The following is a 27823-nucleotide window of genomic DNA, read 5'->3' on the forward strand; positions in this document are numbered from 1 at the left end:
ATTTAATGCCATTTAACTATACACTTAAAACCAGTCAAAGTGGTACATTTTGTTATATATATTTTACCACAGTAAAAAACAATAATAAATAAACTCACCTGTCTCTGTGATCATAATATTGTCGTTGTGCCTGTCGCCTATTCCAAGAACAAAGGTAGCCACACAGTAGCCAGCGCAGGAATAAACAAATCTCTCCACGGCTGCCTGAAACTAATTAGAAGGCGTCCGAATATCAGTTGTGTTCTAACTACAAAGAGCAGCCCGAGTCAATTACAGACGACTTCCAAAAAGGCACTGTCTGGGAACCATTTTCAGAGAGCAGGTGGGTTGCGCCTGATTTCATTCACGTTCTGTCTACTAGGTGCCGACTTTCTCATCGCTGTCCTTATATTTTAGGTGAAGAGTCAGTGACTCACAAGAGCAGGCGGAGGAAACAAGAGTCAAAGAGCAACAGTTGATCAAAGGGTTCATTTCCGCTCCATGCATCGCTTGCCGACAACTCCACAGAACCCATAATTGTTTCTCCTTCATCAGTGAACATATGTTTTGCTTGTGACCGCTTCAAGTATGCACGGGTTCACAAATCCACATGTATAGCAGGCTAATAAATGCTGCTAATTATATTTCCTCCCCAAAAGGCTGCTAACCATGCAAATGAGAAGTGCTAATCCTGTGCAGAACTTGAAACGACAGCCAAACAGCCCAAGCACGCAGCTTGAAGGATGCAGCATATGTCCTTCAGAAGGATGCTGGAACTGACATTTGCCGCATCCATAATGCACTGTTTAGTTGGGGGGGGGGCAGTAAATTAGCAATTTGCTGATAGGATGCGTGGCGTTCCCCAGGTAGGAAGGTACACGGTGACTACATTTTTCTGCTGAACAACAAAAATGGACTGTCCTAAAAGTGCCAACACATTATTTCATAGAGCCAAATTTTATGCAAAGCGTGCCTGATAATCAAAGGAGAAACAAATGCTCACAGCATTCTAAACGGAGCACCTGCGTTTTACACAGATCTGCTGTGTCCCCCGGGGAAGGCACTTAAAACCCCCGCGGCCTCACAAGGAAAGGGTTTCACCCAACATCAGGAGGCATGACACGGGTAGATCCTTTGAAAACACGAACCCGTCACTGCTACCATAAATGACAAGCGTGTAAGGAGCCTTCGGCGCTGGGAAAAGCAGGAGCTCACCTTTTCTTCGATAGGGCATTTTTCTTTGAGCCAGTGATTCAGAACCTCATCTTTGAATGCGCCCGTGTTGCCCACTGTGCTTTGCTGAATTTTAGCAATTGTCGTGGCATCTTTCACGATCTCGATCATGCCTATGGGAGGAGGCACAGAATCTGATGTAAATTGGGGCCTGGTGCCTGACCCAGAGGGTGAATGGCTGTGTCACTGTTGATGGGAGGGGGCTATTGTCCAGGTTTGTGCTGTTGGTTTTCTTAGGAGGGAGAGAAAGAAAAGGAGGAAGATGGAGGAAGTTTTGTGGGACATGCTTTCAGTATCCCTGAATGAAAAGATGAAAGGTTGGTTTTAAAAGGTAATAAGTAGGGGCGCCTGGGTGGCTCAGTTAAGCGTCTGCCTTCAGCTCAGGTCATGATCCTGGGGTCCTGGGATCGAGTCCCGCGTCGGGCTCCCTGCTCCACGGGAAGCCTGCTTCTCCCTCTCCCACCCCCCTGCTTGTGTTCCCTCTCTCACTGTGTCTCTCTCTGTCAAATAAATAAAAATATTAAAAAAAAAGGTAACAAGTAAAAGCATGTATGTGCTGAGCATAGGTTCTTGGCAAACTGCCTTTTCCTTTTTTTAATCAAGGGTCAAATGGAAGTGGTTTTATACAGTTCTCAGATCAGAAGCTCGAATAAAAATATCTGTGGTGGAAACAAAAATGTTAAATGTCTACAAAAGCACCTAAGAGTCGAGTATGTAATCGCTTCAATAATGTGAATTCTAAGATATTGAAATAAGTGACAGATCTTACCATCTATTTTTAAATGTTATTTGTGAGAGAGAAGTTTAATGTGCAGTGAAACGAGCTAAAGTTTAGACGTGGAGAAGTAGAGAGGAGGGAATGAGTTCTTAACTAAAATCATTGCCATGTATAGTCACAGGATTGGAATCCCACATTTGTATATTTTCAACAGATCCACATTAAATCGAGAGGCACAGGCACCAGCCTTGGAACACTGCCTTCCTTTTTATATGGATTATGTTTGTAATTTTCCAGGTATTAAATGCTTGCACTAAAGGGCTTAGGATCTTTTAAAGTGAGCTAAGCAGTACATTCATCTCCCGAGGTGACCACATACCTATTTTGTCCCCAGTTGAAATGCAACCATATGGCAGGAGGCACAGATCCAAAGATTCAGTCTCCCAAATGGATTCCATGATTCGTAGAATCTAGACATTGGACACAAAAAAACGTTTCCATTAGAAATACATATTTGTTTAATGTATTTTTCTTCTCCTTTAAAAAAAACCCGACAATCTTAACTGGAAACATGAAATATGTACGTTAACGTACACTCTGTAAGTAACATCTGTACTTTATTTATCAGTGGGGTGCTCTGAAGTTCCCTTTCCTTGGGAGCCTCTTAAGTTGGGTCCCTCAGATGTACTCTGGGGAAGACGATGAATGGACTTAGTGCAGGGAGAGGCGGTAATCACGTTTCAGCGGTCCAGGGGTTCCACTCCAGTTATGTGTATTATATCACCACAACAAAAAATGTTCCACTCTGACGTTCTATGAGTTTTTACCCGTAAGGCGCTCTTGGGTTAACCCAAGGCAACACTAACAGTGATGAGAATGCTGGCTACTTTACTGAGTCTGTTTTATGTTGATCCTTTGCATTTACCCTAACCTGTGAGTAGGATTATCATTCCCATTCTGCAGGTGGAGAGACTAAGGCTTCATAAGCTTTTGTAACTTGCCCTCACCTGCCAAGAAGTGTGTGCCTCAGCATCAAAACAAGTACATAAAAGGCAAGTGCAAACCTCCCTGCAAAGGGAGAGGAAGGACACAGTGATGCACAGTGATGCTTTGCGTTTCTGAAGCTCTTGTCTTTGAATAATTCAAAGGAGTCTACAGATTTATGGGAAATGCAACAAACCTTCAAAAGGTTTGAAGGATTTCTTTTTCTTTCTTACTTTTTAATACTTCTGGGACAATACACATAGGATTCTTGAAAAGAGAGCAAAAGGTACTATTGTTTCCATATTAGAAATAAGTACAAGCAGAAATGGAAAGAATGGAAAACATGACCAGTTTTTAAATAGGCCACATTTAAATCAATGAGGTTTGCCTATTTTATTTAATTTTTTAAAGATTTTATTTATTTGACAGAGGGAGACACAGCGAGAGAGGAAACACAAGCAGGGGGAGTGGGAGAGGGAGAAGCAGGCTCCCCACTGAGCCAGGAGCCCGATGTGGGACTCGATCCCAGGACCCCGGGATCATGACCTGAGCTGAAGGCAGAGGCTTAATGACTGAGCCACCCAGGTGCCCCAAGGTTTGCCTATTTTAAATAAGCCACACTAAAGATGAGAAATTATGTTACTTCTACAATGGTGAGCTGGAATATGGAGATTTATTTCACCAGTTTGCAAAGCTAAAGTTGATCCGGAAATGTTAGACAATACGGAGGATGATTAACATTGATTACCATCCACCTTCTGCTCTAGTAATCCGTTCACGCTTGCTACTTAACTGCATGATTTCTGAAATCACCTGCCTGTTCATCTTCTCTCTCCTTCCTGTCAAATCCTTCACTTGAGTTTGTGGATGTGGATGTATATCAAAGTGATGTATCTAAGGAGAGCACCTGTGGGTGCACAGTTATGTCTATAAATCCAAATAAAGTGGATGCCAGGGGGCCAAATATGTCTATATTTTATGTTACTAGGAATGGGTTGTGTACAAGAGGGGTCAGGGGAGGGAGACCTATCTGGCTATGTGGGAAGACTGGCTGTGCATCTCACAGGCAGACAGAACTGGGATGCTCACTAATTGCACATCTAATAGTCTACAGCCACGTTCCCCCCGTGAAAACTCTCTGTTACAGAATCTTTGATCACCGTGTGTGGACGGAGTAGGAGAATGGGAATAGAATCCATAGGAGGCATTTTTTTTTTTAGGTCTAACATGGAATTATTTTTTCAGGTAATTGAACAAAAAATTCCTTAACAGTAGCATACCTGTAAAATCAGCATGTCTTGGCGCAGATCATCACCATGTTTAAAGATGATTCCAATCGTTTCATTGGATAGGGCTGTAGGGTCAGCACATTTAAACTCAAGCCACAGGGGCTTTTTCTTGGAGGCCATCACTTTACATTTTTCAATCTGTAAGGAAATGGTCACATGGCTCCTACACATAATGAATGCATAATGCGGAGACACAAATCCTCTTGCAAAGCATCACTACAAACAACCAGTACAAAGTCCTAGCTGGAAAATGATGTTTAATGATCTGGGTGAAAATACACAAAGTGTTCCTACCAAATCTGGAAATGCTCTATGAGAGCAAGTCACAACACCTAAAAGCAAGGGTTCTCAAACTGTGTTCCAAGGAAACCTGAGTCTGCCTCTTGGGCGCCTCCACAATGTACCTCTGAAACAAATAATACATTATATGTAAAAAAAAAAAAAAAAAAAAGATAGCAGGAGGGGAAAAATGAAGGGGGAGAAATCGGAGGGGGAGATGAACCATGAGAGACGATGGACTCTGAAAAACAAACGGAGGGTTCTAGAGGGGAGGGGGGTGGGGGGATGGGTTAGGCTGGTGATGGGTATTAAAGAGGGCACGTTCTGCATGGAGCACTGGGTGTTATGCACAAACAATGAATCATGGAACACTACATCAAAAACTAATGATGTTGGGCGCCTGGGTGGCTCAGTCGTTAAGCGTCTGCCTTTGGCTCAGGTCATGATCCCAGGGTCCTGGGATCGAGCCCCACATCGGGCTCCCTGTTCCGCGGGAAGCCTACTTCTCCCTCTCCCACTCCCCCTGTTTGTGTTCCTGCTCTCGCTGTGTCTCTCTCTGTCAAATAAATAAATAAAATCTTAAAAAAAACTAATGATGTAATGTATGGTGATTAACATAATAAAAAAATCTTAAAAAAAAAAAGAGGCAATGGCAGATCCCATCCTTGGCACACCCCCCTCCTACAGGGCCCTGGTACTCCCTCATGCCTGTTAATACAGAGCAACTCTGCCGTTTATCCAAGCTCAACACATGCTAGTAGACAAAACATAAAACCATACCAAGATCCATCATAATCAATTTGCTGGAAACCACGGTGCTAAAAAGAAAATCCTAAAAGCAGCCTGGGGTAAAAAGACATGTACAGAAATCAAAGATGAGAACGACAGGAGACTTATCATCAGAAAATATGCAGACCAGAAGAAAAGGCTACTGAAAGGGAGAAAAAAAAATCACCCTAGAATTCGATGTCCAGGGGAAACATCTTCCAAAAATGACGGTGGAATAAAGAGGTTTCTCAGACAAACAACAGCTGAAAGAATTTCTAGCCAGAAGACTTGCGCTGTAAGAAGTATTTAAGGTGAAGGTAAAGGATGCCAGGTGGACACATGAACCGATACAAAGAAATAGAGTCCCAAATGTGTAAGTATGTGGGTGAATATAAAAAATGCTTAATCTCTTAAATCTGCTAAATCTATTCTTAACTGTTTAAAGCAATAATAATGACGATTATTTTATTGGGTTTATAACATATGTGGGAGTTACAGGCATGATAAAAATAGTACAAAGGATGGAAGTCTACTGTTGTAAGATTCTTATGCCAACATGAAGGGGTTTATCATCTGAATGTAACCGAGAGCATGTGGTATTGATGTAAGGATATCTATCTATCTATTTATTTAAGAGGTTAATTTATTTATTTTAGAGTGAGCGGGAGGGACAGAGGAAGAGGGAGAGAGAGAATCCCAGACTCCCTGCCGAGTGCAGCGCTCGATGCGGGTCTTGATCTCACAACCCAGAGATCATGACCTGAGCCAAAATCAAGAGTCAGAAACTCAACCAATTGAGCCACCTGGGCACCCCAAGGCTAGATATTTAGATCAATGAAGTGCACTAGAGAATCTTGATATAGACTCTCTCCCACATATGGTCAATTGATATCTGACAAAGTGCCAAGGTATTTCAACAGGAAAAGGTTAGTCTTCAACAGATGGTGCCAGAAAAGTTGGATATTCAATTCTAAAAAACCCATACCTGATCTTTACTTCTCATTGTACACAAAAATTAACTCAAAATGGATCAAGGACTTACATATAAAAGTGAAAACCATGAGACTCTAGGAAAAGTATTTGTCGCATTGAATGAGGCAGTATTTCTCAACTTTGGCACTGTTGACATTTTGGGCTAGATCATTTATTGTCGTTGGGGGGCTGTTCTGTGCATTGTAGGATATTTAGCAGCATCCCTGGTCTCTACCCACTAGATGTCAGTAGCATTGTCCCAGTTGTGACAATAAAAAATAGCTCAGACATTACCACGTGTGTGTGTGTGTGTGTGTGTGTGTGTTTTGGGGGGTGTCAACCCTGGGTGAGAATTACTGGATCAAGCAAATGTATCATAGGACACACACACAAAAAAAACTATAAAAAAAGTGATAAGTTGGGCTTAATCAAAATTAAGCCCTCTGCTCTTTGAAATACACTACTAAGAAAATGATAAGGCAAGCCATGGACTGGTATTTGTAAAATGTATACCTGAGAAAGGATAAAGGACTTGTATCCAGAATATAAAAATAACTTGAAAGTAAGAAGGCAACCCACATTAAAAATGAATGAAAGATGAGAACAGAAACTTCTCAAAAAATAAAACAAAGCACATGAAAAGATACTCAACATCATCAGAGATACGCAAATAAAAGCAACAGTGAGAAACCACTTCACCACTGGAATGGCTAAAATTAAAGATTGCTAATAGTGTTGACGAGGATGTGGGACAACTGGAGCTCACACTGCTGGTGGGAACATAAAACGGTACAGTCACTTTGGAAAAACAGTTTGGCAGTGTCTTATAAAATTAAACATACATGTACCATGACTCCACTAGCTCGCTGTTAATTATTTACTCAGAAGGTGAATGGAAAACAAATAGTAGTATATCCACATAGGGGAATACCACTCAGTCATTAAAAAAAAGGAACAGACTGCTGACACACACAGCGACGTGGATGGATCTCGAAAGCACTATGCCAAGGAAAAGAATCCAGATACAAAAAACCACATACGGTATGACTCCATTTCATGAAATTCTAGGAAAAGCACAATGACGTGACAGAGGCAGATCTGTTGTCCAGGACAGGGGATGGAAGGAGGGAAGGGCTCATTGCAAAGGCACATGAAAGAAACTTTCCTATGACATCTCCTTGGAAATGTCCTCTATCCTGATTGTGGTGGTGGTTATATGATTTGTCTAAACTCATTGAACTGTACACTTAGAATGAACAGATTTTATTGTACGTGAATGATTCCCTAAGAGAGCTGATTTAAAACCAAGTGGATGGGAGATTGCCTGGTGTGGAGGCTTCGAGTAGCTAGCGCTTAGAGAAATCCCTGACAGGAGCCCTCTCGGGGCCTTTCCAGCTTCTCTGTCTCTCTAGACACGTTAGCTTTGACCCACAGGGCCCTGTAAGGTATGCACAGACAACTTCAAGACACAAAGAACACTTGGAGACCTCAGGGTGATACCTACCACTAATGCTCCTGCCTTCAGGCCAGGGTCATACGGCACTCTAAAGCTTTCTGGGAGACTTGAATTCTGCAGGTTTTCGAGCTTTTGCTTAAGTTGTGAAATAACTGTAATTGTCAAAAGCACACAAAAGTTACGTGAGTTCGAGAAGTCACCAACATTAGAACACTTCCTGAGGCCACATTTCTTCATAACATTCCATCCATTTGGTGTGGAGCAGGGGGTAGGGTTCTGTCTTTGAGGAACTAACATAAGAGGTGGCATGATAAGTCAGGCTTACTGTGAGCAATATGACCATGATGCGTGAGACAGCGGAGGATAGAAGCGTAGGATTGCATTGCGTCCGTGGAATCCCAAGCCAGTCAGGTAGGGGAGGGAATTTTGAGGGTAAGGCTAAGGAATGAACACTGTAGTTATCATTCCAATGTGAAACTCTCAACTGCCAGTGTGGTTTGGGGAACAGACATTTGAAGACCGTATTAAATGCCATTCGGTTAGGGTTCTGTAAATTCTTTTCAAAAGAGGAAGTTAGGTTATGTGGAGACAACGTGATAGCCTCAAAATTCAAGAGTTCTTCAGAATTCTAAATTCTAAGGCAAAATATGTAGGTTAAAAATGACTTCCTGGATATCATACTGGAGGCCAGGACAAGTGTTTCCCTTTCTTACATACAAAGCAAATAGAAGTCAGATGATTATTACCATTATTATTTTTTAGGAGAGAGCACTGCAGGTGTATTGGAAAAGACAGAGAAAAAGTGGAAATTCAGAATATTTAAAAGTTTAAAATACTGGCTGAGTATGTTAGAGTGTGTCCATTAGGAGCCATAGTGCTGGGTCTAGGTATACAAAAATGAATAAGAAATATCCCCTAGTTTCAAGGCTCATACAGTTTACCAGACCAGAAAGATGTGTTAATGACTATAATTTAATACAGTATCAACCCAAACCTATGGGAATACAGAGAAAGAGTGATTAATTTTCCTAGGGGCAGGGGCAGGATTTCTTAGGCATAAGATCACATTGGAAATGACTTCAGAGAGGAGGTATCTACATATGTATACAAGTACCCTGACATATATAAATATATATATATATAAATATATATACACACAGATTTTTAATTAGCTTCTCAACAATTCATTTCTTTAAAAGACTGAAAATTTGAAAATTACACACATATATCGAAAGGGAGGAAACTGGTAAATATTTGCAAAGAACTAATCTTTGCGTATGTGCGTGCAATTGTTCTTAATCCATCTTACATCGGCATAATGCTTTTTTAATTTTTCAAAGAGCTTAATGACTATTATCATAAATTCATCATTAGCACGTATACATGTATAGTTCAAAAAAATATGAATGTGTAAAAGGAGAGCTTTAAATTTGCTTACTCCACAGAGACAGAGGATTAAAAAAATGTGTCCTTGGGGCTCCCTTTCGGAAGGTGCGACTTGCCTTCCTGAAGGAGAAGAATCACAGGGATGATGGCATTTGGAAATGAAGGTTCCCTTTGGAAAGGGAACCCCGAGAACGCAGCCACTGTACCTTGGGAACTGACATCATACTTTTCAGCAGAGAGCGATTTAATATCAATGGTGACCTTCTGCAGCATCTCGATCACTTGAACTTGTTGGGTGAAGTCGTGTAGCATGGCCGTGCCGCAGCCCCTCAGATAGGCTTCCAGGATCACGGCGAACCTCTGCTGATAGTGCCTGGACTGGGCTATCTCGCTTCTCAAGAACCAAAACAAGAAATGACCAATTCTTTTGTTCTGAGGGTGGGAACGAGAAGGATGAAATTATTGTGACTCACGCTCTGGCAGTCAATTCTTGCTAACTTTGGAAATGCCCCGCTATGATCGAAGTGGAAGGACTTACTCTTAAGCCTCGCTTCAGCAGAAATCGGGCCAGGGCGCTGTCGTGATATGGTTCAAATTTCACAGCCTGAGGGAAGAACACACGGGCACTTGTAGGACTGCATTCTGTGTTGGTTCATCAGGAAAAAGGGAATGGAGGGGAAATGGTCTGCCTTCCTGGGTCTTTCCGGGCGAGGGTGATGAGAATCTTACCAGTCACTCAAGTCAACCCTTTCTTTTCGAGGACCCTTTGGGCCAGAGTGAACCACTTGCTTAGGGCCTGGGCCTAGAAGCAAGAACACTTGACTTACCGTTATGTGCTTTTGATAACTTCAAAGGTGAAGTGGTAAGGCTTTAGCTCCCATTAAGGGCTTACTTGATTTACTGGAAGGACAGACAGGACCCACGGGAATGGCTATAACAAATCCACAAAAGTGGGATGTAAAAGAGCTTGTTGGAAAGGAAGTGGACAGTGGAGATAATAGTACATATAAGGAGAAAAGTATCTGTTAGATGTGAAGATCCTAAAAATCCTATCGCTCCTCTTTTGCTCAAGACGTTTGTTTGGCTTCTCACTGGCAAGTCACCAAGCTGCCTCACAGGCCCTTCCTGCAAGTAAATAGCAGGCCTGGACCGTCCACACAGAGTGATCACTACCCCCTGCCATGTGGCAGTGTAGACAGAGGTTTTTGTCTGAAAAGTCTCGGATTTTAGATGCTCCTTCAGGTTTCGTAGTTTTCATATGCTTTGGCTATCACAGAGATATTGACTTGGGTGGCAGACAGCTCTATGACTGAGGGAAAAGCACAGTAAAGTGGAAAAAATAATTAAGAATGGTGGGTGTATGAATATTTGTTATTTCATTCTCTGTATTTACAGTAAGTCTGCAATAGCTCATCATTTTAACAGCCGCAAGACTAGCAAATAAGATGCATACAAAAAGTTAGAGGGTGGATATCATGTGTATGCATAAAGAGAGGCTTACATGAAATTAAAAATACTCTTAGAGAGTATTTCCTTTACAAATAGAAGTGGCCTATCTTTTTTTCCCCAAGGAACCAAAGAAATTCCCATTCCACTTTATGTTTGCAGGCTTATAGGATTCTTGGTACAATTTCCAGTTCTTACTCTGGTTTTCCAGTTTGGAAATGATCAAGACTGAGTGATAATATCTCTCTTATCCCCATGCCGTCAAAGGTGCTTCTCATGGGTGTGGGCCAGTAGGTGTCTGTAGCTGCTGTGAAGGTCTGAATTCTGAAAATGTGGTTAGTTAGCCACTGACTTCAGAATCAGTTGTAAGTTTCTACCTCGAACGTGAGTCTTTTTGACCTTATTCATGTTTCACTTCTGTAAACACAATGTAGATCTCAACCAGGAGACCATTTTCATCAGGAATGAGTCATTCTGCCATATCTGAAAATGTCTCAAATAGTTTTACAAATGATGGCTCTTTCTCAAATTTATGACCACAAATTCAATGTTAGTGTTACTTATTGACCTCTTTCATTTAAAACAGTTCCAAGAAGAATGCTATTCATTTTCGAGTTCTGCAAAATTGACTTGTGAAAATGACAATGAAAAATAATTCATCAGTGAATTAAATTTCATTAATTTTCATTTGTGTGATGACAGTATCTGAATTAAGTCGGCAGAGAAAAAATATTAAGTACATTTAATAGATGAAAACAAAGGTCGAGTGTCATGTTTCAAGTATCCACCTAATGAGAAGGTGAAGATTCAGAGTTGAAGTTGAGAATATCCAAAATGCTCATCAGAAAACTCCGGGGCCTTCCTCTAATGATGGCTAATGATTTGGCTGTTTAGTGTCTAACACAGCCTGGGATCTCAGGTCAAACATCACATACTCAAAACTGTCCCTGGTTTCCTCCAGCTAAATTAAGTATCCCCAGGACTCCTGCCTATTTTCTCATAATACTCTGCAGTTTTCCCCCAAAGCCTGTGAACAATTTGGTATTAAATATGTTTGTATGTGTATGCATTTGCTGTCAATCTCCTCCACCGCACCACAAGCTATAAGGGGGTGGGCGGGCAGAGACTGGCTCGGTTGTGATCACCACTCTATATCTAGCATCCAGAACAGGGGAAACACTCAGTACGTGTTGTTGAATTAATAAAGGGACATGTCTGCACTCTAAAATAAACATTTCTCTTCCAATTCCTTTACTTCCTCTTCCTTGTTAAGCAGCACAGTACCATCCGGGAACGGCCGTGGTGTGTGGAATCATGCCTCCTTTTTTCCAACTTCCTAGGTAAATCGTAGTCAAATTGCTGAGCCCCTCTGGACAACAGGGAAAGATGTGAGAACCCCGAGTGGAAATCCTGGACCAGACCTGTCTAACGAGAGGGGCTTTCGAGGTGCCACCCAGAGAGGAGATGTTATTCTATGGATGGTGATGAGCGTGATCAGAGAGGCTGATCTTTTTTCTCTAGGACACACTATCCTGACACGGGGTTGATGCAGGATATTGGAGGCAGTGAAAAGAGTAAGGCCTGGAGTCAGACCTCCTGGTTTGGATTTCTGGTCTGATTCTTTCCCAATATGTGACCTGAAGCACACTACTTAGACTCTCCGTGCCCCTGTGTCCTTACACATAAAATGCAAATGTTAATTTGACCTCCATCATAGTAGTTGGGAGAGTCCAATGTGAGAATACAGGAAAAGCATGCAAATCACATGGAGCCTCAGAGTCTGGGCACAAGGGAGCATTCAATAAATCGGATCTGTTACTCATACAGTAAATGAGAACAAAAGTACTCCTGTAGGGCCAGTTTTCCTAAAAAGCAAAATTACTTAGGTCTTCAAAATGCTTATTGGCAACCCCTGCAAGAGAGTAAAAAAGTAAATGGGACAGTTCACTATTTTTTGACATGGCTTCATCAGATCTACTGTGACTGATTGTGACGCTAGGGACAAAGGGCATTTGATGACAACTGGATGGGGTGCCCGCGTACACCCAAATAAACTCTTTGAGGAGAGTGCTCTGTGGAGCATAGCAGCATCCCTACCTGGACCAGCTGTAGCAGGTAATGCAGGACATCATCGTCCTCCAAGCTCTCCAGTTTCTGAACTGCGATGGCTCTTACGTTTTCATCCGAAAAGTTGCAGTCCAGGAGTTGCATCGTTAACCCAACATCCAAAGCACTTTGGTCCCAGACCTCCCGTCTGGCTAACAGTTGGTATGTTTTGGCTACAATTTCTTGCTGTCCCCATTTTACGGAGCTAAACAGTTTAGGATAGGCCTTTGGATGCTTAAGACTTTCATACCTAAAATGCCAGAGCAATTCTTTGTCCTCTGCCGTGAGAGGGTTAAGTGGATCAGTGGCTATGATCGCTTCCAGTTGCTTCCGAAGCTGGTTGGGCATTTCCGCTCGAACCCGGTCCCCTTCGGGGTCAGGGGTGGGCCGATGCTTAGGCAAGGCGATTGGGTGACAGTAGTTGTCCAGAAGAATGGAGATGGACATGGAGTTCTCCTTGTCTGGGTTGGTTGCCGACGTGAGCTTGTCTGCATTGAAGCTCCCTTGGTCTTCTCCCTTTCCGGAAATCTGCCACATGTGGAGTACATACTCCCCGTGGCGCAGCAGGAACCGGTGGTCTATCAGCAGCAGGTTCACGTAATAGAGAAGCTGAGCTTTGCCTTTGGACTCGGAACCGGGAGTCTCTGCAGAGGCCTTGCCAGACAGCGCTGGAGCTTTGCTGCAGTAGATCTGGAGGTTCAGTAGAGCTCCTCTGGGTAGGTCTTTGATTTTGATACTGAACTCAAGCCATACGTTCCAGAGCACCTCCTCCGTGAAGGGTTTGGGGCTGGTTCTCCTCTGGCAAAGGACCTGCTGCCCGTGCTGGATGTTTGCCTCCACAAAAACCGTGAGGTCGGCGTTCCGGGGCAGGACAGGGATATCAATGCCTCTGATTTTGACCCTGAACTTCCGGTCGCAGTCCCACAGGGACACGGTGAACACACTCTCGTGGTCCTTCCCGTGAATGGTCAGCTGCTCGTGGTAGCCAGTGACTCCTGTGCAGTCGTCCACCAGTGGCCACTCTTCTTTCCTCACCTCGTCCAGGGCTGGGTCTGGAGGCGAGTCCAGCACCAGGTGAATCTCCTCTCCGTTCTTGAGGCAATGCCTCACCCACTGGAAGTTTTTGATGGGCGTTTCACCTACCAGGTACTCGTCCCGGCCGCAGACGCGCAGCACAAAATCCTGTTCGCTTTGGCTCTCCGGGATATCCATCAGAGACTTCTTCTTGGCCATCTTGGTGAAGAAGCTCTGGAGGATGGTGCCTGGGGTGTCGTCGGCCGAGACCTTGATGGTCTGGCTGGTGGTGCTGCGGTGAATGATGATGAAGATGCAGTTGTTGGTGATCTTCTTCAGCAGATACTCCGGGAGGGGCTTGGAGGTCACCCACGGGTGCATGGCGTAGAGCTTGGGGTCGCGGCCAGCCACCTCGACCATGCGCGGCGTGACCAGGCGGCGGCGCGTGAACTCGAGCTCGTTGTCGTGCACGTTGCTGACGTCGGTGACGTCGTAGCCGATCAGGGCGGTGAGCTGCCGCTGGAAGGCCAGCGTCTCCTCGGAGGGCGCGCGCCGCTGCACCACGTGGATCTGGCCCGGGCTCCGGTGCAGCACCTGCCAGTAGCGCAGGCAGTCCAGGGTCTGCACCACCTGGTGCTTGTCGTAGATCTCGTACCACTGGCCCTTCTTCTGGTAGAGCAGGAGGAAGTGGTCCGGCCCGAGCCGGTGGTAGAAGTCCGCCGCCGCGCTCGTCTCCAGCGCGCGCAGCCACACCTGGGCCTTCATCTGCTCCACGTTGCCGTGGCCGGCCACGTGCAGCAGCGCCGTCTCAGGGGTCTTGCTGTTGCGCTGGCTGGTGGGCAGCACGAACTCGATGGGGATGAGCTCCATGGAGGACAGGCTGGCTGCGGAGCTGCGCGGCTTCATCCTCCGGCGCCGGCGGCCGTTGTCCTCTCTCAGAACCACGGGCTGTTCATGGTGCTTCAGCTCCATGCCCGACATGACCTGGGAGCACAGACACAGGGAAGGCACTTTCTGTTTACATTTTTTCCACGAGGTGGCAGAAGGAGAAGGGCGAAGAATGGCAATGATGCGCGCACGAAGATACGGGGGGCGGGGGGCGGGTTTGGAATCGGGGCCCGTGAATCCTGATCCCGCCACTTAGCACCTGGCTGCCTTGAGCTAGTTAAATGATCTCTTCGTCTGTTTCCCACCTGTCAGTTGGGGTTCGGAATACCTCAGACGGTGGAGGTGAGGATTAGATAAGGTAATATCCTTGTTCAGTATGGGCGATAGGTATATGGGAGTTCATTTATTGTGTACTCTCATTACGTCTGAAAATTTAATTAAAAAGAGACATGTAAAGCACTCATCTCGCACGGTCCCTGACATGTTACGATGGCTCCAAGTGGTTAATTGTTGTTCTTAAGCATACTGATACGGATAGAGGAGTAAAATCATCCACTTAAAGGGCCGAGTTCTAATTTACAAGGCGCAGTGTGAGATGCTGAAACCCACTTTGAAAACAGGCCTTCAACTTGTTTTGTCTTTGGTCAGTCTGACACTTCTCCTTGGGACTCAGACACCTCACCCAACCATGCTGCACATTCGTGATTTTCAAGCTGTCTGGATCAGGTATCTACTCTCTAGCCAACTTCCTGTCTTTTGCTTTTCATTTTTTCCCTTTCTAGTTAGGAAAGGTAGTAATTTCATTGATAATATTCAAAACCATCAGAATGGGTGAAGTTGCAAAGCAAGAATATTTGCAGGTATTTAAGTTTTTGAATTGTGAAATGTCTTTGCTCCATTAGAGCAGTATCTTAGGAGAGTCCCCCAAGGCTGTGCTCTTCTGGTAGGAATGTTCAGATGTTTAATTTTGCACCAATTCATTCCATCTGCTCTGCCTTCCATAGTGGAGAAGCCACAGGATGGAAGGAAGGATTTCTCGACTCCAGTGACCTGCTATCTGGACCCCAATGGATAATTTAACTTCTTTTTTGCCCTCATATTTTCATCTCTATAATGAGAATTCACAAATTTATTCTCATCAGTTCACTCTTTTCCTAAATCTTTAATAAGTACCTACCCTTCACAAAACATTTCAGTATAAATGTGACAGAATGCAATAGGAAACACTTCAAATAAATACTAAAAATATTAAAATTGAAATACAATGGAGGGTTTTTATTTTCATACTTATATCATGGCATTGTAAGTTATATTCTAAATAAGAATCAAATATCGAAACAAAAATTAATGTTTCAGAAAATATCGTTTACTCTCTTAAATGACTAATGTTAGTGAGACTCGTAACTACTTATTTCCTTAAGAAATAGCAGACCATTTGATGTGTACCAAAAAGGAGAGTTTGATTAAAAGATGATCAAGACAAGGTTCATTAGATCCAAACTTCTATTCAAATCTTGACCTCAATTTACTTTTAAAGTCAACATCCCCTCTCTTCAAAAATGATGAAGTTATATTTAGTAGAGACATGAAATCAACTGTCCCAAAGGACTATCTCTTGCAGCTTTTAATTCACTGTTTGGTCTGTGGCTACATTATAGATTAACTGCCAAAGAAGAGAACCATAAGATACATTTATATTGACACCAAGTTGAAATAAAATAGGTCCAAGTTGAGGCAAAAGACAAATACACAGCAATCACTTCTGCCTCTGCGATACCAAACAATCTCACAAGATACAAAATGCAGAAGAAAACGGGCTGGCTAAATACTCACTGCTTTCCTTCATGGCTGAGGCTACGAAGCTCTCTCCTCTTAAGAGAAGGCGTCAGAAACACCGTTAGGCACAATAGGCACTAAGCATGCACTTGTAAGAACGTGAAGCCCAGCTGGCACAAGCCCCTTGCCCTCCCCCTTCCTCTCAAACAAAAACAAAACAACAAAAAAGGACAGATGCACCTGAAAAAGGTTTTGCCGGAACCTTGTGGATAGCCACATGTCTAGGTTGGACTAGACAATGACAAGGAGACATTCAGTGGTGGTATCATCTCAAGAACCGACAGCCATTCCAGATAAAAATATTCGAGCTGAGACGGAAGTGTCACTAGCCCGAGTCAGACCCAACAAAAGGGCAAAAAATAGAAGGAAGTAATACCTGATAAAGCAGCGGAGGTGATGATGCTGAAGGATCATTTGTTTAATTTTTGAAAACAAAACAAATTCGAATCTACCCAGTGTGCCTCTAAACTCTTCCGCTTTTCTGGGTCTCCCTGCATATCCAGATGCAGAGGAAGTGTTGCAGTTACCAGGAAGGAAGTTTTAACCAAGTTGATTATACGTGTGATTGCTCATTTTAAAAGTGTCAGAAATGCATTTCCTGTTAAGCCCAGAGTGAAGCATGAGAGTGAACAATGTTTACCATACATATATTCTCCGCTTTGAATGAATTTTTTAGAAGGGGAGAGGCTGAAACAAATTAAAATACACACTCATAAGACATAAACACACGAGACAGAAATAGATAGTTTTTTCTAGATAGTTCTGAGAAGAAAAGGCCTAACAGCCACAATATTAGACAAACAGCCTGGTAGGAAGATTTTTAAGAGCCACACTAAACCCATTAGTCCTGCAAAGCTCACTGAATTAATTTTTTTTTCCATGGGAATTCAGATGGACCCTTGTTCATACGCTGTAACTGAGGGATGGGGGGAGAGAAACCTAGTGATCCAGGGACCTGAGTTACCACACTGAATATTTTCAAAGACAAGGTCTGGGAGCTTGCTTCTTTACCTTGCTGAGACATTTCTCTGTATTTTCAGAGCATTGAGGGTCCAAAATATCACTGGTATGTCCATGTGTATTGTAGGGGGAGACTTACTGTGAGCAATGATTGGCTGCAGAAAAAATAGAAGGTTCCTTGGTGTCATGGGAGAACTAGGGAGCTGAGCACTGTCTTATCATCAGACAGACTGTGTCACTGAGATATATATATATGTATATGGCTGGAGTCCCATGGGAATAGAGAATCCATAGAAAAGCCATCCTAAATAATTTTTAGAGTAGTTCTGTATTTTCCAGGTGACCTCAATTCCTTCTGGAACCCCGAAGCCCACTCAGATCCTCAACCAGTGTCCCCTCCCCTCCAGCCCAGGGTTTCCTGTACTAGAGTTCACACCCAAGGACCTATAATCCTTGACAGCAGCAGACGAACCATTTGATTCGAAGACTGCCTCCCAAATATTTAGAGGGGCCTCATCAGCTTCCCCAAGTATATTCCTATTTAGGAATACTCCCTTAGGAGGCTGGCAGATTTAGAAGCCTCAGAGCTGGCCCTCCTGGTTGATTCTGAATGAGGGGCCAAGGAACCATCTGGAGGAGTTGGCCAAGCTGTGCTTCCCCCAGAGTGTTGAAGGGAGGCTAATGGGGGCAGATGAGCTGACCACAGAGGGGCCATGAGCTTGGCCAGCTCTGTTCCCAAACCATTCAACAGATCCCTTCCTAGCCCTGGCTCAGTCACACTCAGGGGACACATCCCAACCTGATCACCCCCTCCACCCTGCACTTCCCATACATAGGCATTAGTATTCTGAAGTGCTAGACGCTGGCTCTTGGGTCTCCTTGCCGCTGAAGGAACTACTCAGCTAAGTCCAATTATGCAAATATTGTCTGTTCTATGACTGAACTTGCAAACAGTTCAGGCTTTATTGGTGGTTTGAGATTAAAACTACCCTGCCCTTCCCCAAATTCTAATATAGCCGCTAAAATTTGACTATATGTCATAAGCGTTCCAAGGCAGAAGTAATGGTCAATGTCTCCTTCCTTTCTGTGGATACTTCCTCCTTGCAGAAGAATCCTTTACTAGTTAGGGCCTCTTTCATCCTCAGTTAGAAGACCTCTAGGCTTCATCATTTACCTGCTTTATTGATATGTTTCTCTTTTCTTCTCTACCCTCCCTTCTGTGGATCTCCATGCATCTAGCACCACGTTTTATTATCAGTAGACATACATGAACTTCTATATCACTTCCAACCATCACAGGAATGACAAGGTAGGACAGATGAGCAAATAATCCCGTAAGATCTGTCAGTGGTTAATAAACAGATTAAAAATGAATCATTTGGGGCACCTGGGTGGCTCAGTCGTTAAGCATCTGCCTTCGGCTCGGGTCATGATCCCAGGGTCCTGGGATGGAGCCCCGCATCGGGCTCCCTGCTCCGCGGGAAGCCTGCTTCTCCCTCTCCCACTGCCCCTGCTTGTGTTCCCTCTCTCGCTGTGTCTCTCTCTGTCAAATAAATACAATCTTAAAAAAAAAATAAAAATAAAAATGAATCATTTGCTATGAGGAAAGCTCAGTGTGATAGTCTTCAGAGGGATTATTTATGGTCTAGTTGGAGAGATGAGATGTGCAGAAGCAAAGTTAGGATGTACAATATGATAGTACGTATAGGTCAGATTAAGTACATTATATAATGTTTGTTACAAAAATATAACAGTTTGAGGGAAGAGATCACTTTGGGTGGAATTTAAAAAAAATTTAATATGCAGAGGGAGGCCTAGGATTTAAGGTAGGAGGAGGAATCAGAGGGGAAGGTTTCCAAGCCTCAAAGTATTTGGGGGACAGTGAGCAGATCAGTTTGCTGAAATGGAGGGTTTATGAAAGACAGCAGTGGGAGATACGGAGATTCGGGGAAAGACATGGGAAGACTGGCATGGGCTTCCCGAACGTATTTCATGTCCTGGCACACGTGAATAATAACAACATTTGTATGGCGCACTGGGTACAATGGACTGACTCTTTGTGTCCCCCAGCCGATTCAGATATGGAAATCTTAACCCCCAATGTAGTAGTATTAGGTGGGGGCCTTTGGGGATTTGTGCCTTTGTAAAAGGAACCACAGAGCTCTCTGGCCCCCTTTCTGCTGTATGAGGACACACGAGACTATGGCAGCCTGGAAGAGGGCCCTACTAGAACCTGACCATCGGGTACCCTGATGTTGGATGTCTAGCCTTTGCAAGCCTGAGAAATACATGTTGGTCGTTTACAAGCCATCCAGTCTATAGTTCTTGGTGATAGCAGTGCAAACTGATTGTGCCACTAAGGTCAAGTGAAGAGGCTCCTCAAACCATGAGACAGTGCCTGCCTCTCCAAGGACCCCGATGCTTTTGGGGCACACTAATTGGCAAGCTCTATTATTGGTTGTTCTTCCTGGTTGGGGCAGCTATCTGATGGAGACATCTAGGTATATTTTTGACTTGAAAAAGCACTAGAACCCATCTTTTCATATGTTTTAGTTCAGCCTCCAATGGCTTATCCAGTGTGAACAAAAATGCAAAAGTCATTTTAATCCAGCAATTTACTTTACTTCGATACCTTCCTTTGTTGTCTGGGCACAAATTCCAATCTTTGTGAAAATTTTTGGCCCATAGATGAAAGAGAAGCATCCCAGTATTGTAGAAACACTAGCAATCCTGAGAACTAGGTTTATTTCTGCTTATTCTCTAGACCTAATATTTGCTCATTCATCTCTCTCAGCTTCCTAATCTGCCAAAGGGATAACAACCACCCTAATTATGTCATAGGAAGTTGTTCTAAGTCTTCATGTTTCAACGGAACATAAACTTATTGAACTATACTATGGAAGACATTGTGTTGGATGTTCTAGAGGACATATAATTCCAGGTGTCACTCAGCCAATACCACATACAGAGGAAGAAGAGGTATGCCTGCTTCTGCATTGCTTTTTCAGAGAGAGAACTTTCCCAGAAGCTTTCTGGGTTCCCTCTTGTCTCTGGCCAGAATTGTGGCAAGTGCCCACCTATCCCTCAGCCCATCGTTGGGAAAGGGGGTAGAAGTACATGAGTGGTTTCAACTAATCAGGATTTTCTCTGCTGAGTTCCTGGATGGCAGAGAAGTGTGGACACCAGAACAAAATGTCAGGGTTCTGATAGTAAGGACAAAAGGGTGCTGGGAAGGACAGCAGAAGAGTTTGTCAGAGCCTCGAATGCCATCAGGGTGGTAGGCTATTACCACCATGCCATGTGGGTAGAGGGGAGCCACTCCAGGGACAGAGAAAAGAAGCTACACGAAATCATCACAGTCCACAAACCCAAGGATCTACAGGCAGAGCCAGGTACCTGTGGGCCCTTCCATGCATTTTCCATTCTTATTATCAGTAATCGGTCACGCAGGGCACTTTTGCTGATACAGCTGAGTAAGCATTTCACACATTTCTAGAAAAGATTTTTCTGTAAATTGGTTTTGTAAAATTCCAGCTCCTTAGCATGATGCATCAGACCCTTTGTGATCTGTCCATTATGGTCTAACCTTAACTTGATGGCTTATCTTCTAAATCACCTCCCCGTTTGAATGAAACTGCTTTCTGCTCGCATACTTGCCATGCTGTCCGCACCTCTGTGCCTCCCCAGGCTCCTCTTTCTGCTCCACCTTCTCCCCTTAGTGTTCTCTCCCTTCTCCTTCCCCAATTCCCCGGGCCCCTCAGCCATTTGACCAACTCCTCCTCTTCAATACTCCATTTGCCTGACCTCCTTGGGGAAGGCCTTCTGGTTTGGGAAAGCACGGGGGGAGGGAAGTATTGTCTCCATCAGTAACCACTCCAAGAATAACAATACTGTCACCACCCACAAGAACAAACTCTCCCATTGCCCTTTCTATGTGATTTATATTGTTCCAAGCCCTTTAAATATATTATTTAACCCTCATAACTTGCGAAGGAGGGGCGCTCCTATTATCCTCATCCGCAGATAATGAAAGCAATGCACAGAGAAGTTAGGTGACTTGCCCTGGGTCCCACAGCTGGGAAGGGCAGCTGTCCTAATGCTTCTTCCAGGGGAGGACAGCTCTTTTACCGGGCTGTCTCCTCCATCAGACTGGGACTTCTCAGGGACAGTGACTGCTCTGCTCATCGCCGGATTCCCCAGGGCCTAACACAGTGCTTGGCCCATGCAAAGCAAGGGCCTTGGTAAATATCTGTGGAGTGGATATTTTGTATAGAATATCTGTTTTGAAAATCAGTGGAGGGGCGCCTGGGTGGCTCAGTCATGATCCCAGGGTTCTGGGATCGAGTCCTGTGTGGGGCTCCCTTGCTCAGTGGGGAGTCTGCTTCTCCTCTGCCTGCCGCTCCGCCTGCTTGTGCTCTCTCTCTGACAAATAAATAGATAAAATCTTAAAAAAAAAAAAAAAAGAAAATCAGTAGATTCCCTTGCACTTACAGGAAGCAACAGGAATATTGGGTGATCCTCCTGAAATCTCCCAGATCAACCAAAACTCAGGCACCCCCTCCCTCCCATCTAATCATGTAACCCAAAGCCCTGCAGTTTGCCTCCTCTGGAAACTTCAGAACAGGAAATACGGGAGGAAAATGGTGTGCAGACTGTGGAAGGTGGGAAGAATTAAGTTTAAGATTATAAGGAACTATAATGCTTTAGAAACATCCCCTTTATAGCCCCTCTGCCTGATCCAATTTATTAGTTCTCTTTGTTGTTCCCTTAATATAGGGAACTGAAATATAAGACCCCAAACTACCTGTACCACCCATAAACAAGAAATCCCCCCATATCATGGATGCCCAGCCCCCACTCTGGGACCTTGCCTTCAGAATTTCCTGCAGATAGTCTAGAATTTTTATCTAACTACCTACACACTTATCTACTATCTCATCACATGCCTGTCTCTATCTCATACCAAGATCCCGGCAGAGACAAAACTGCAACCAAACCAAAGACGGTTCCTGATTTCCCTGTTCCAGCGCACCGCAGAGACTTGGTAGACAGGCTTGAATGGAGCCTGTTCTCAGAGCGCTGAGGCCTGGAGTGACATTATAACAGAAGCTGCTTCTCAGGCCTTTATATGGGACTTTGTTCCTTCCAAAGCCCAGGGTTCTCTGCCTGGAGTCTGGCGGAGGCACAGCCCATTGGAAGGAAGCCCAAAGGATGCCCTGCCTGTCCAGGTTCAGAAAAAGAGCGCAGGAGAGCAGGCGGTGTGTGTTGGCTCCGCGATCACCTATTTGGTGGGTCTGTTTAATCCCGTGAGAATTTTCCCCGGGGCCCGGAAAAGCCCCACGGGCGTGTGTCCGCGAGGGCGGGAGTTGCCCCCGCCCCCTGCCTGTTGCAGTGTTTCTAATTTTCTTTTTAAGTGGATGCCTGCCCCCCCTCCCCTTCCTTCCTTTTCTTTTAAAATAGTATTTACTGACAGGGGGGAGGGCCTTCTGGATTGCTGAGAACACTCTGTCTCTTGATGACGTGCCGGCTGCATGGGGTGAGCACTTGGCTGAATATTCATCAAGCTGTACCCTCGATGGTCACTTTTCTGTGTGTGTGTTATACATCAATATAGATCAAAAATAGTGTTTATCTAAAGGCATTTTTATTTTAAAAATGTCTGAAATTTAAGCAACTTTTCATACGTCCTTAATTAAGAGATTTTTTTCTTTTTCTCTCTGCCTTCTCTGCCTTGTAAATCTGGGTGCTCCGGGTGGGGGCCGGTGAGGGACCATCATGTCTTCTTCTCACGAAGCATGCATTCATTTAACGTTTATTATTGAATATCATCCGTGTGCTGGCAGATGGAGTCCCTGACTGCAAGGAGCTTGCCCCTTAGCAGGGCAGAGATGTCCACCTATTGTCATCACACATAGATGAGGTGGGGCGGGGGGCATAGGTGAACCCTCAGAGCTGTCCAGAAAAAGGGTTGTAGGAGTTCAGAGATGTCTTTCCCATCTGAGCCTTCCAAAGGGAAGGCCTCGGTAGGGGTGGCAGGGAGCACAGGTGGAGTTGGGCAGGCAGAGGTGAGGGGGGAAGAGCATTCTAGCAGAGGGCATAGTATAGGCAGGCTAAGTTCAGAAGACTGAAATTTCCTTAAGTACCCTAGAATGCAAGAAGAGGCCAAGAGAGGGTGGGCTGTGGCCAAGTCTGGGTATTCCTGACAGCCGAGGCAAGAAGCATTCTGTAGGAGTTGTTAAACAAGTAGGAAGAGCCAAACTCAACGGGGTGGGGATGGGAGTAGAGGCGGGGTTGGAATACATCACTAGGGACCCCTGGACTTTCTTTTTAAAATTAACAGCTTTGTTGAGGTATACTTTACATACCATCCCTTTTAGTTTTAACCTTGCACGTGGTTCTCTGGGGCAAAGGCAACAGTCCTAATATATTCATGAGGGCATGCTAAGTGTGCTAACTGCATAACGAGATCTCCATGGTTTATTGCTTTCTCTCGTCACAGTCCTGAGCTGGTTGGGTAGGGACCATGCTGTTCTAAGCATTCATTCAGGAACCAGCTAGTTCTGCTCTCCCCTTGGGAGGCCTTGAGGCCTCCAATGGGTCTGAGAAGGGCTCACATCTCTTGTGCCGTCACTTCACTGGTCAGAATTCTGTCACGTGACCCACCTAACTGGCAAGGGTGGCTGGGGAATACAGCCTCTCTGTGTGACCCCTGGGGGAAAAGAAACAGAGCATTCTGTTTGCAGCAACATAGTAGCGTTGATAGGGCTTTGAGGAGCATGACAAAATTTCAGTAGTATCACGTATCTAAGTTCACGTGTTAGGAACTATTTCTGTCATGAGACACTTAGGGACATCTAACGCTGATGGTCTAACGCCCATCAGCGTTAGACCATCACTGATGTTGTGATTATATCTCCTCTCCATGTGGAGATCAGTGATAAGGAAAGGCTGTTATAAAACCAGACACTGGCTGTCCCCTCTGTAGCCTTTTCCGGACCATGGAGAATAGTGCAGTTCTTCCTGCATTTGCTGGAAAGTTCTCTTCTAATCAGGCGGTGCAGTTATCCAGAGAATATACACCAAGGAATGGAGAGAGATTCCTAAATAGCTAAGGAATTACATTAGTTGATCTTGTCATTGTCAAGGTCAACCAAAACATTTTTTAAATTACACTTTTAGAGTATTTTGTCAATTATTATACTACCCCATCTTAAAGTTTATCTATCATAATCCAAGTTTATTTTTATAAACTTAAAAAATAAAACTATTTTTAGTAAAATATTTGTATGTATCATCAGCAGGGTAGGGGATTGGTGGAAGTTCTGGGTCACATGGTCCTTTGGAGACCAGGATGATCGAGGCTTTACCATCTTCAACATGCGGCTTTCTAGATTGCCACAGGCATCAGCATCCAGCCAGAAGCTGAGAATGGCATATGGCGCAGGAGATTTTTATGGGCTGGGCCTGAAAGTGGGAAATGACACTTCCATCTACATTTCATTGACCAGAACTGAGTCATGTAACCGCCTATTGCAGGGTCTGAGAAATACAGCCTCTGTTGCAACTCACCAGTGACCACCCAGTGGTAGTGATGGGGAAGGTCATCATCTTTGGTGAACAACTAGTCATCTCTGCCACAGCGGGGCTACCAACTTCTCTTTTTTTAAAATGTACCTATGTAGTCTGGCTCTACCTATTTGTGATATACTAGGGATGCTGGTTTTAAGAAAAAAGGAGATTTTGCTTTTAATATGATGGGTCTAAAAGGAGGAAATATTTTGTTGTCGTTGGATTGATAATGTAAGTTCGTTGGATTGATAATATGAGTCCAAAACAGAGGGATAGATAGTGTGGATTGTTATCTGGTGCCAATGTCCAGAGGAGTAAGAAGCAAAGCGGAAGTGATAGTCAGTAGGGCTAGTGACAAATTCTCCAGTTCTCCTAGAAGGCGGGTGGTCAGACAATATTCTCCCACCCTCTTTGAAGTTGAGATGATCACTGATTTGCTTTGACCAATGAAAGGTGAGCAGAATTGTGTCACAGGCTGTCATGTTTCCTCCCCTCTGCTGTGGAAAACTTGGAAGCACATGAGTACATGTTGAGATGCAGCCTTGTCAACACGGCCCTTCAAAGGCTGGGACCGGCAGAGCTACCTAGCTCACTCACGATGAGCACTCATATGGGCAGGAAATGCACTTTGGTGGGTGAACCTACTGAAATCTTGCAGTTGTTTATAACCAAAATCCAAACTAGCATGTTTTGACTGCTATGTCAGGGAAAGGTTCTCCTCGAAAGAGCCGGCTGACATAATATTCTGGATCAGATTTTGGAAGGTTAAATTTCACTCCAGGGAATTTGAAATGCAAAGCTGTTTTGGGTGAAAGATTTTGTTGATATCAACTTTAGGTGGTATAAACCAATCCTATGTATTCATTAAGATACAATATCCAACTTAAAAATACTTCAAAAGTGATGCTATGAACTTCTTTATCATAAAGAATACCACAGAAACAGCACTTTATCTAATGTTTTTAAAGTACACAATTATAGGAAAATAACATCTAACTTCTTTTTCCAGCAGTTTTTAAATGAGATGTAATTTTCAGAGTTTTAGATGTAGATTTTATTAAGTAAATTATACATAATATTTTTTGGTCTTTGTTCATAAAACTGTTCCTCTTTCCCCTCATGGATTTTGTGTGGCTTTTCTTAGAACTGATGACTTTTTTAAAAAAAAGATTTAAAAATTTATCTTAGGGAGAGAGAGAGAGAGAGAGAGTGTGTGAGTGTGTGCGCATGCGTGTAAGCCTGCACGTGAGCAGCGGGGAGAGGGGCAGAGGGAGAAAGAAATTGCCAAGCAGACTCCCAGCTGAGCACAGAGCCCGGGCTCTATCCCTGGTCCCTGAGATCATGGCCAGAACCAAAAGCAAGAGCAAAGACATTTAACTGACTGAGCCACCCAGACAACCCAGAACTTATTCCTTCTTAATGGTATTGAAATAACAGGAATTAATACCAGAGGATCTTTTTCTCCTTTCATTTCCTCAGTTCTGCTTTTAAAATGTTATGATTACCATATTTAAATTACAGTATCAGTATATTTACCACCAGTGCCAACATGCACATGGAAAGCTTATATCCTCTGCCCCAATATGCCTCATGATGAATAAAGATGATGACAGTGCTAAATCATACACATCACTGTGAGACAACAGGTTGTAAGTCTTTCCTATTTTACAGTATGGCAGGAAGCTCAAAACTTGGTGGGCAACGGGACAGGCTACCCTAGCATTTCCCCAATGCCAGGCTTTGCTCTGGCTATGTCAGAACCCTCTGGGAAACTTGTCAAAAACATAGATTCTTGGTTTTACTCCATTCTCCCTGAATCAAAACATCCAGAGAGAGGACTTGGGAATCTGCATTTTTAATAATCTCTCCAGTGAATTCTGGTGGGGAGCTGGGTCCAGCTCGGCCAAGGCCATAGGGGACCTTCCAAAGGGCAGTGTGCTTTCTCCATCCTTTCTTGGCCATGAGGTTTGTGCACTTGCCTCTGAGCCCCTAAACCACCTTAGGATGTGAGATGGTGAGATCCTTGGAGGGAGAGAAACTTCTGATAGCAAGTTTGAACTTTGAGTTAACTAAATATTTACCCCAAAGAGACCTTTTTTCTTTTCTTTTCTTTTCTTTTTAAAGAGAGAGAGAGAGAGAGCATGGAGGGGAGGGGCAGAAGTAGAGAGAATCTCAAGCAGACTCTGCGCTGAGTGGGGATCCCAACATGGGGCTCGATCTCATGACCCTGAGATCATGACCTGAGCCAAAACCAGGAGTTGGCCCCTTAACCGACTGTGCCATCCAGGCGCCCCCAAAAGTGACGTTTTAGAATTGACAAGACTGACAGACTTTTAATTGGCAAGTTTTAGTTTTCCCTGTTGGCGAGAGTAGAAGCTCAAGGACAAGAGAATTCAGTTATAGCAAATAGACACATTTTTGTGTTGCACAGCAGAATCATGGTACGTACAATATACCTCTCTATCCTTTAAGCAACCCAGCCCAAAATTTAATTTGACATTAAAAAATTTAATTTGACATTAAGATGATTTTTCTAGCAAAATTTATTAAAATACCATTCCCTGGAATATGTTTTGGGAAATGTTGACCCACATTATTTTGCTGCTTCTCTGTGTGCATGTGTATACACGTGTACTTACACAGTCTTACAAAGCATCGTCATGCACAATTTGGTGGCTTCCCCAAATGGCAGACTCAAAGCACTGACTATTACATGGCTGCTCTGGGAAGTATGCTGCCATGTTGATTTGAAGATCGCAGCTTTAGAAACTGAGATGTAGGAGTGAACAAACTGGGAATGGAAGGTTTGGTGTCTTAGTTTATGTTCCTCCAAAACAACAGCCTCCAAACTGAGACAAGGATTTGGGTGCCAGGAGTTTATTTGGGAAATGATGCCAGGAAGCACAGAGATAGAATTAGATGGAGAGATAGAGAGTGAGG

At 44.0% G+C, this 27823-nt stretch overlaps 1 protein-coding gene across 4 annotated transcripts in view; it reads right to left on the minus strand.

Annotated features, from left to right (window-relative positions):
- The window catches only part of PIK3CG (phosphatidylinositol-4,5-bisphosphate 3-kinase catalytic subunit gamma), a 34569-nt gene extending 17711 nt beyond the window's left edge, over positions 1 to 16858 (minus strand). The window contains exons 1-9 of one of the 4 annotated variants that reach the window (XM_027574163.2): positions 16731 to 16858; positions 12608 to 14614; positions 9603 to 9668; positions 9271 to 9496; positions 7727 to 7830; positions 4195 to 4341; positions 2310 to 2400; positions 1195 to 1325; positions 99 to 210 (exon numbers count right to left, since the gene is read on the minus strand). In XM_027574163.2, the coding sequence (XP_027429964.2) occupies positions 99 to 210; positions 1195 to 1325; positions 2310 to 2400; positions 4195 to 4341; positions 7727 to 7830; positions 9271 to 9496; positions 9603 to 9668; positions 12608 to 14611 (2881 nt within the window). In that variant the 5' untranslated portion in view covers positions 14612 to 14614; positions 16731 to 16858. The other 3 variants (XM_027574164.2, XM_027574161.2, XM_027574162.2) reach the window with 3 other exon arrangements.
- Positions 16859 to 27823: the final 10965 nt, after the last annotated feature.

This window comes from Zalophus californianus, chromosome 12 (genome assembly GCF_009762305.2).
Source record: "Zalophus californianus isolate mZalCal1 chromosome 12, mZalCal1.pri.v2, whole genome shotgun sequence".
Classification (NCBI taxonomy): Eukaryota; Metazoa; Chordata; class Mammalia; order Carnivora; family Otariidae; genus Zalophus; species Zalophus californianus.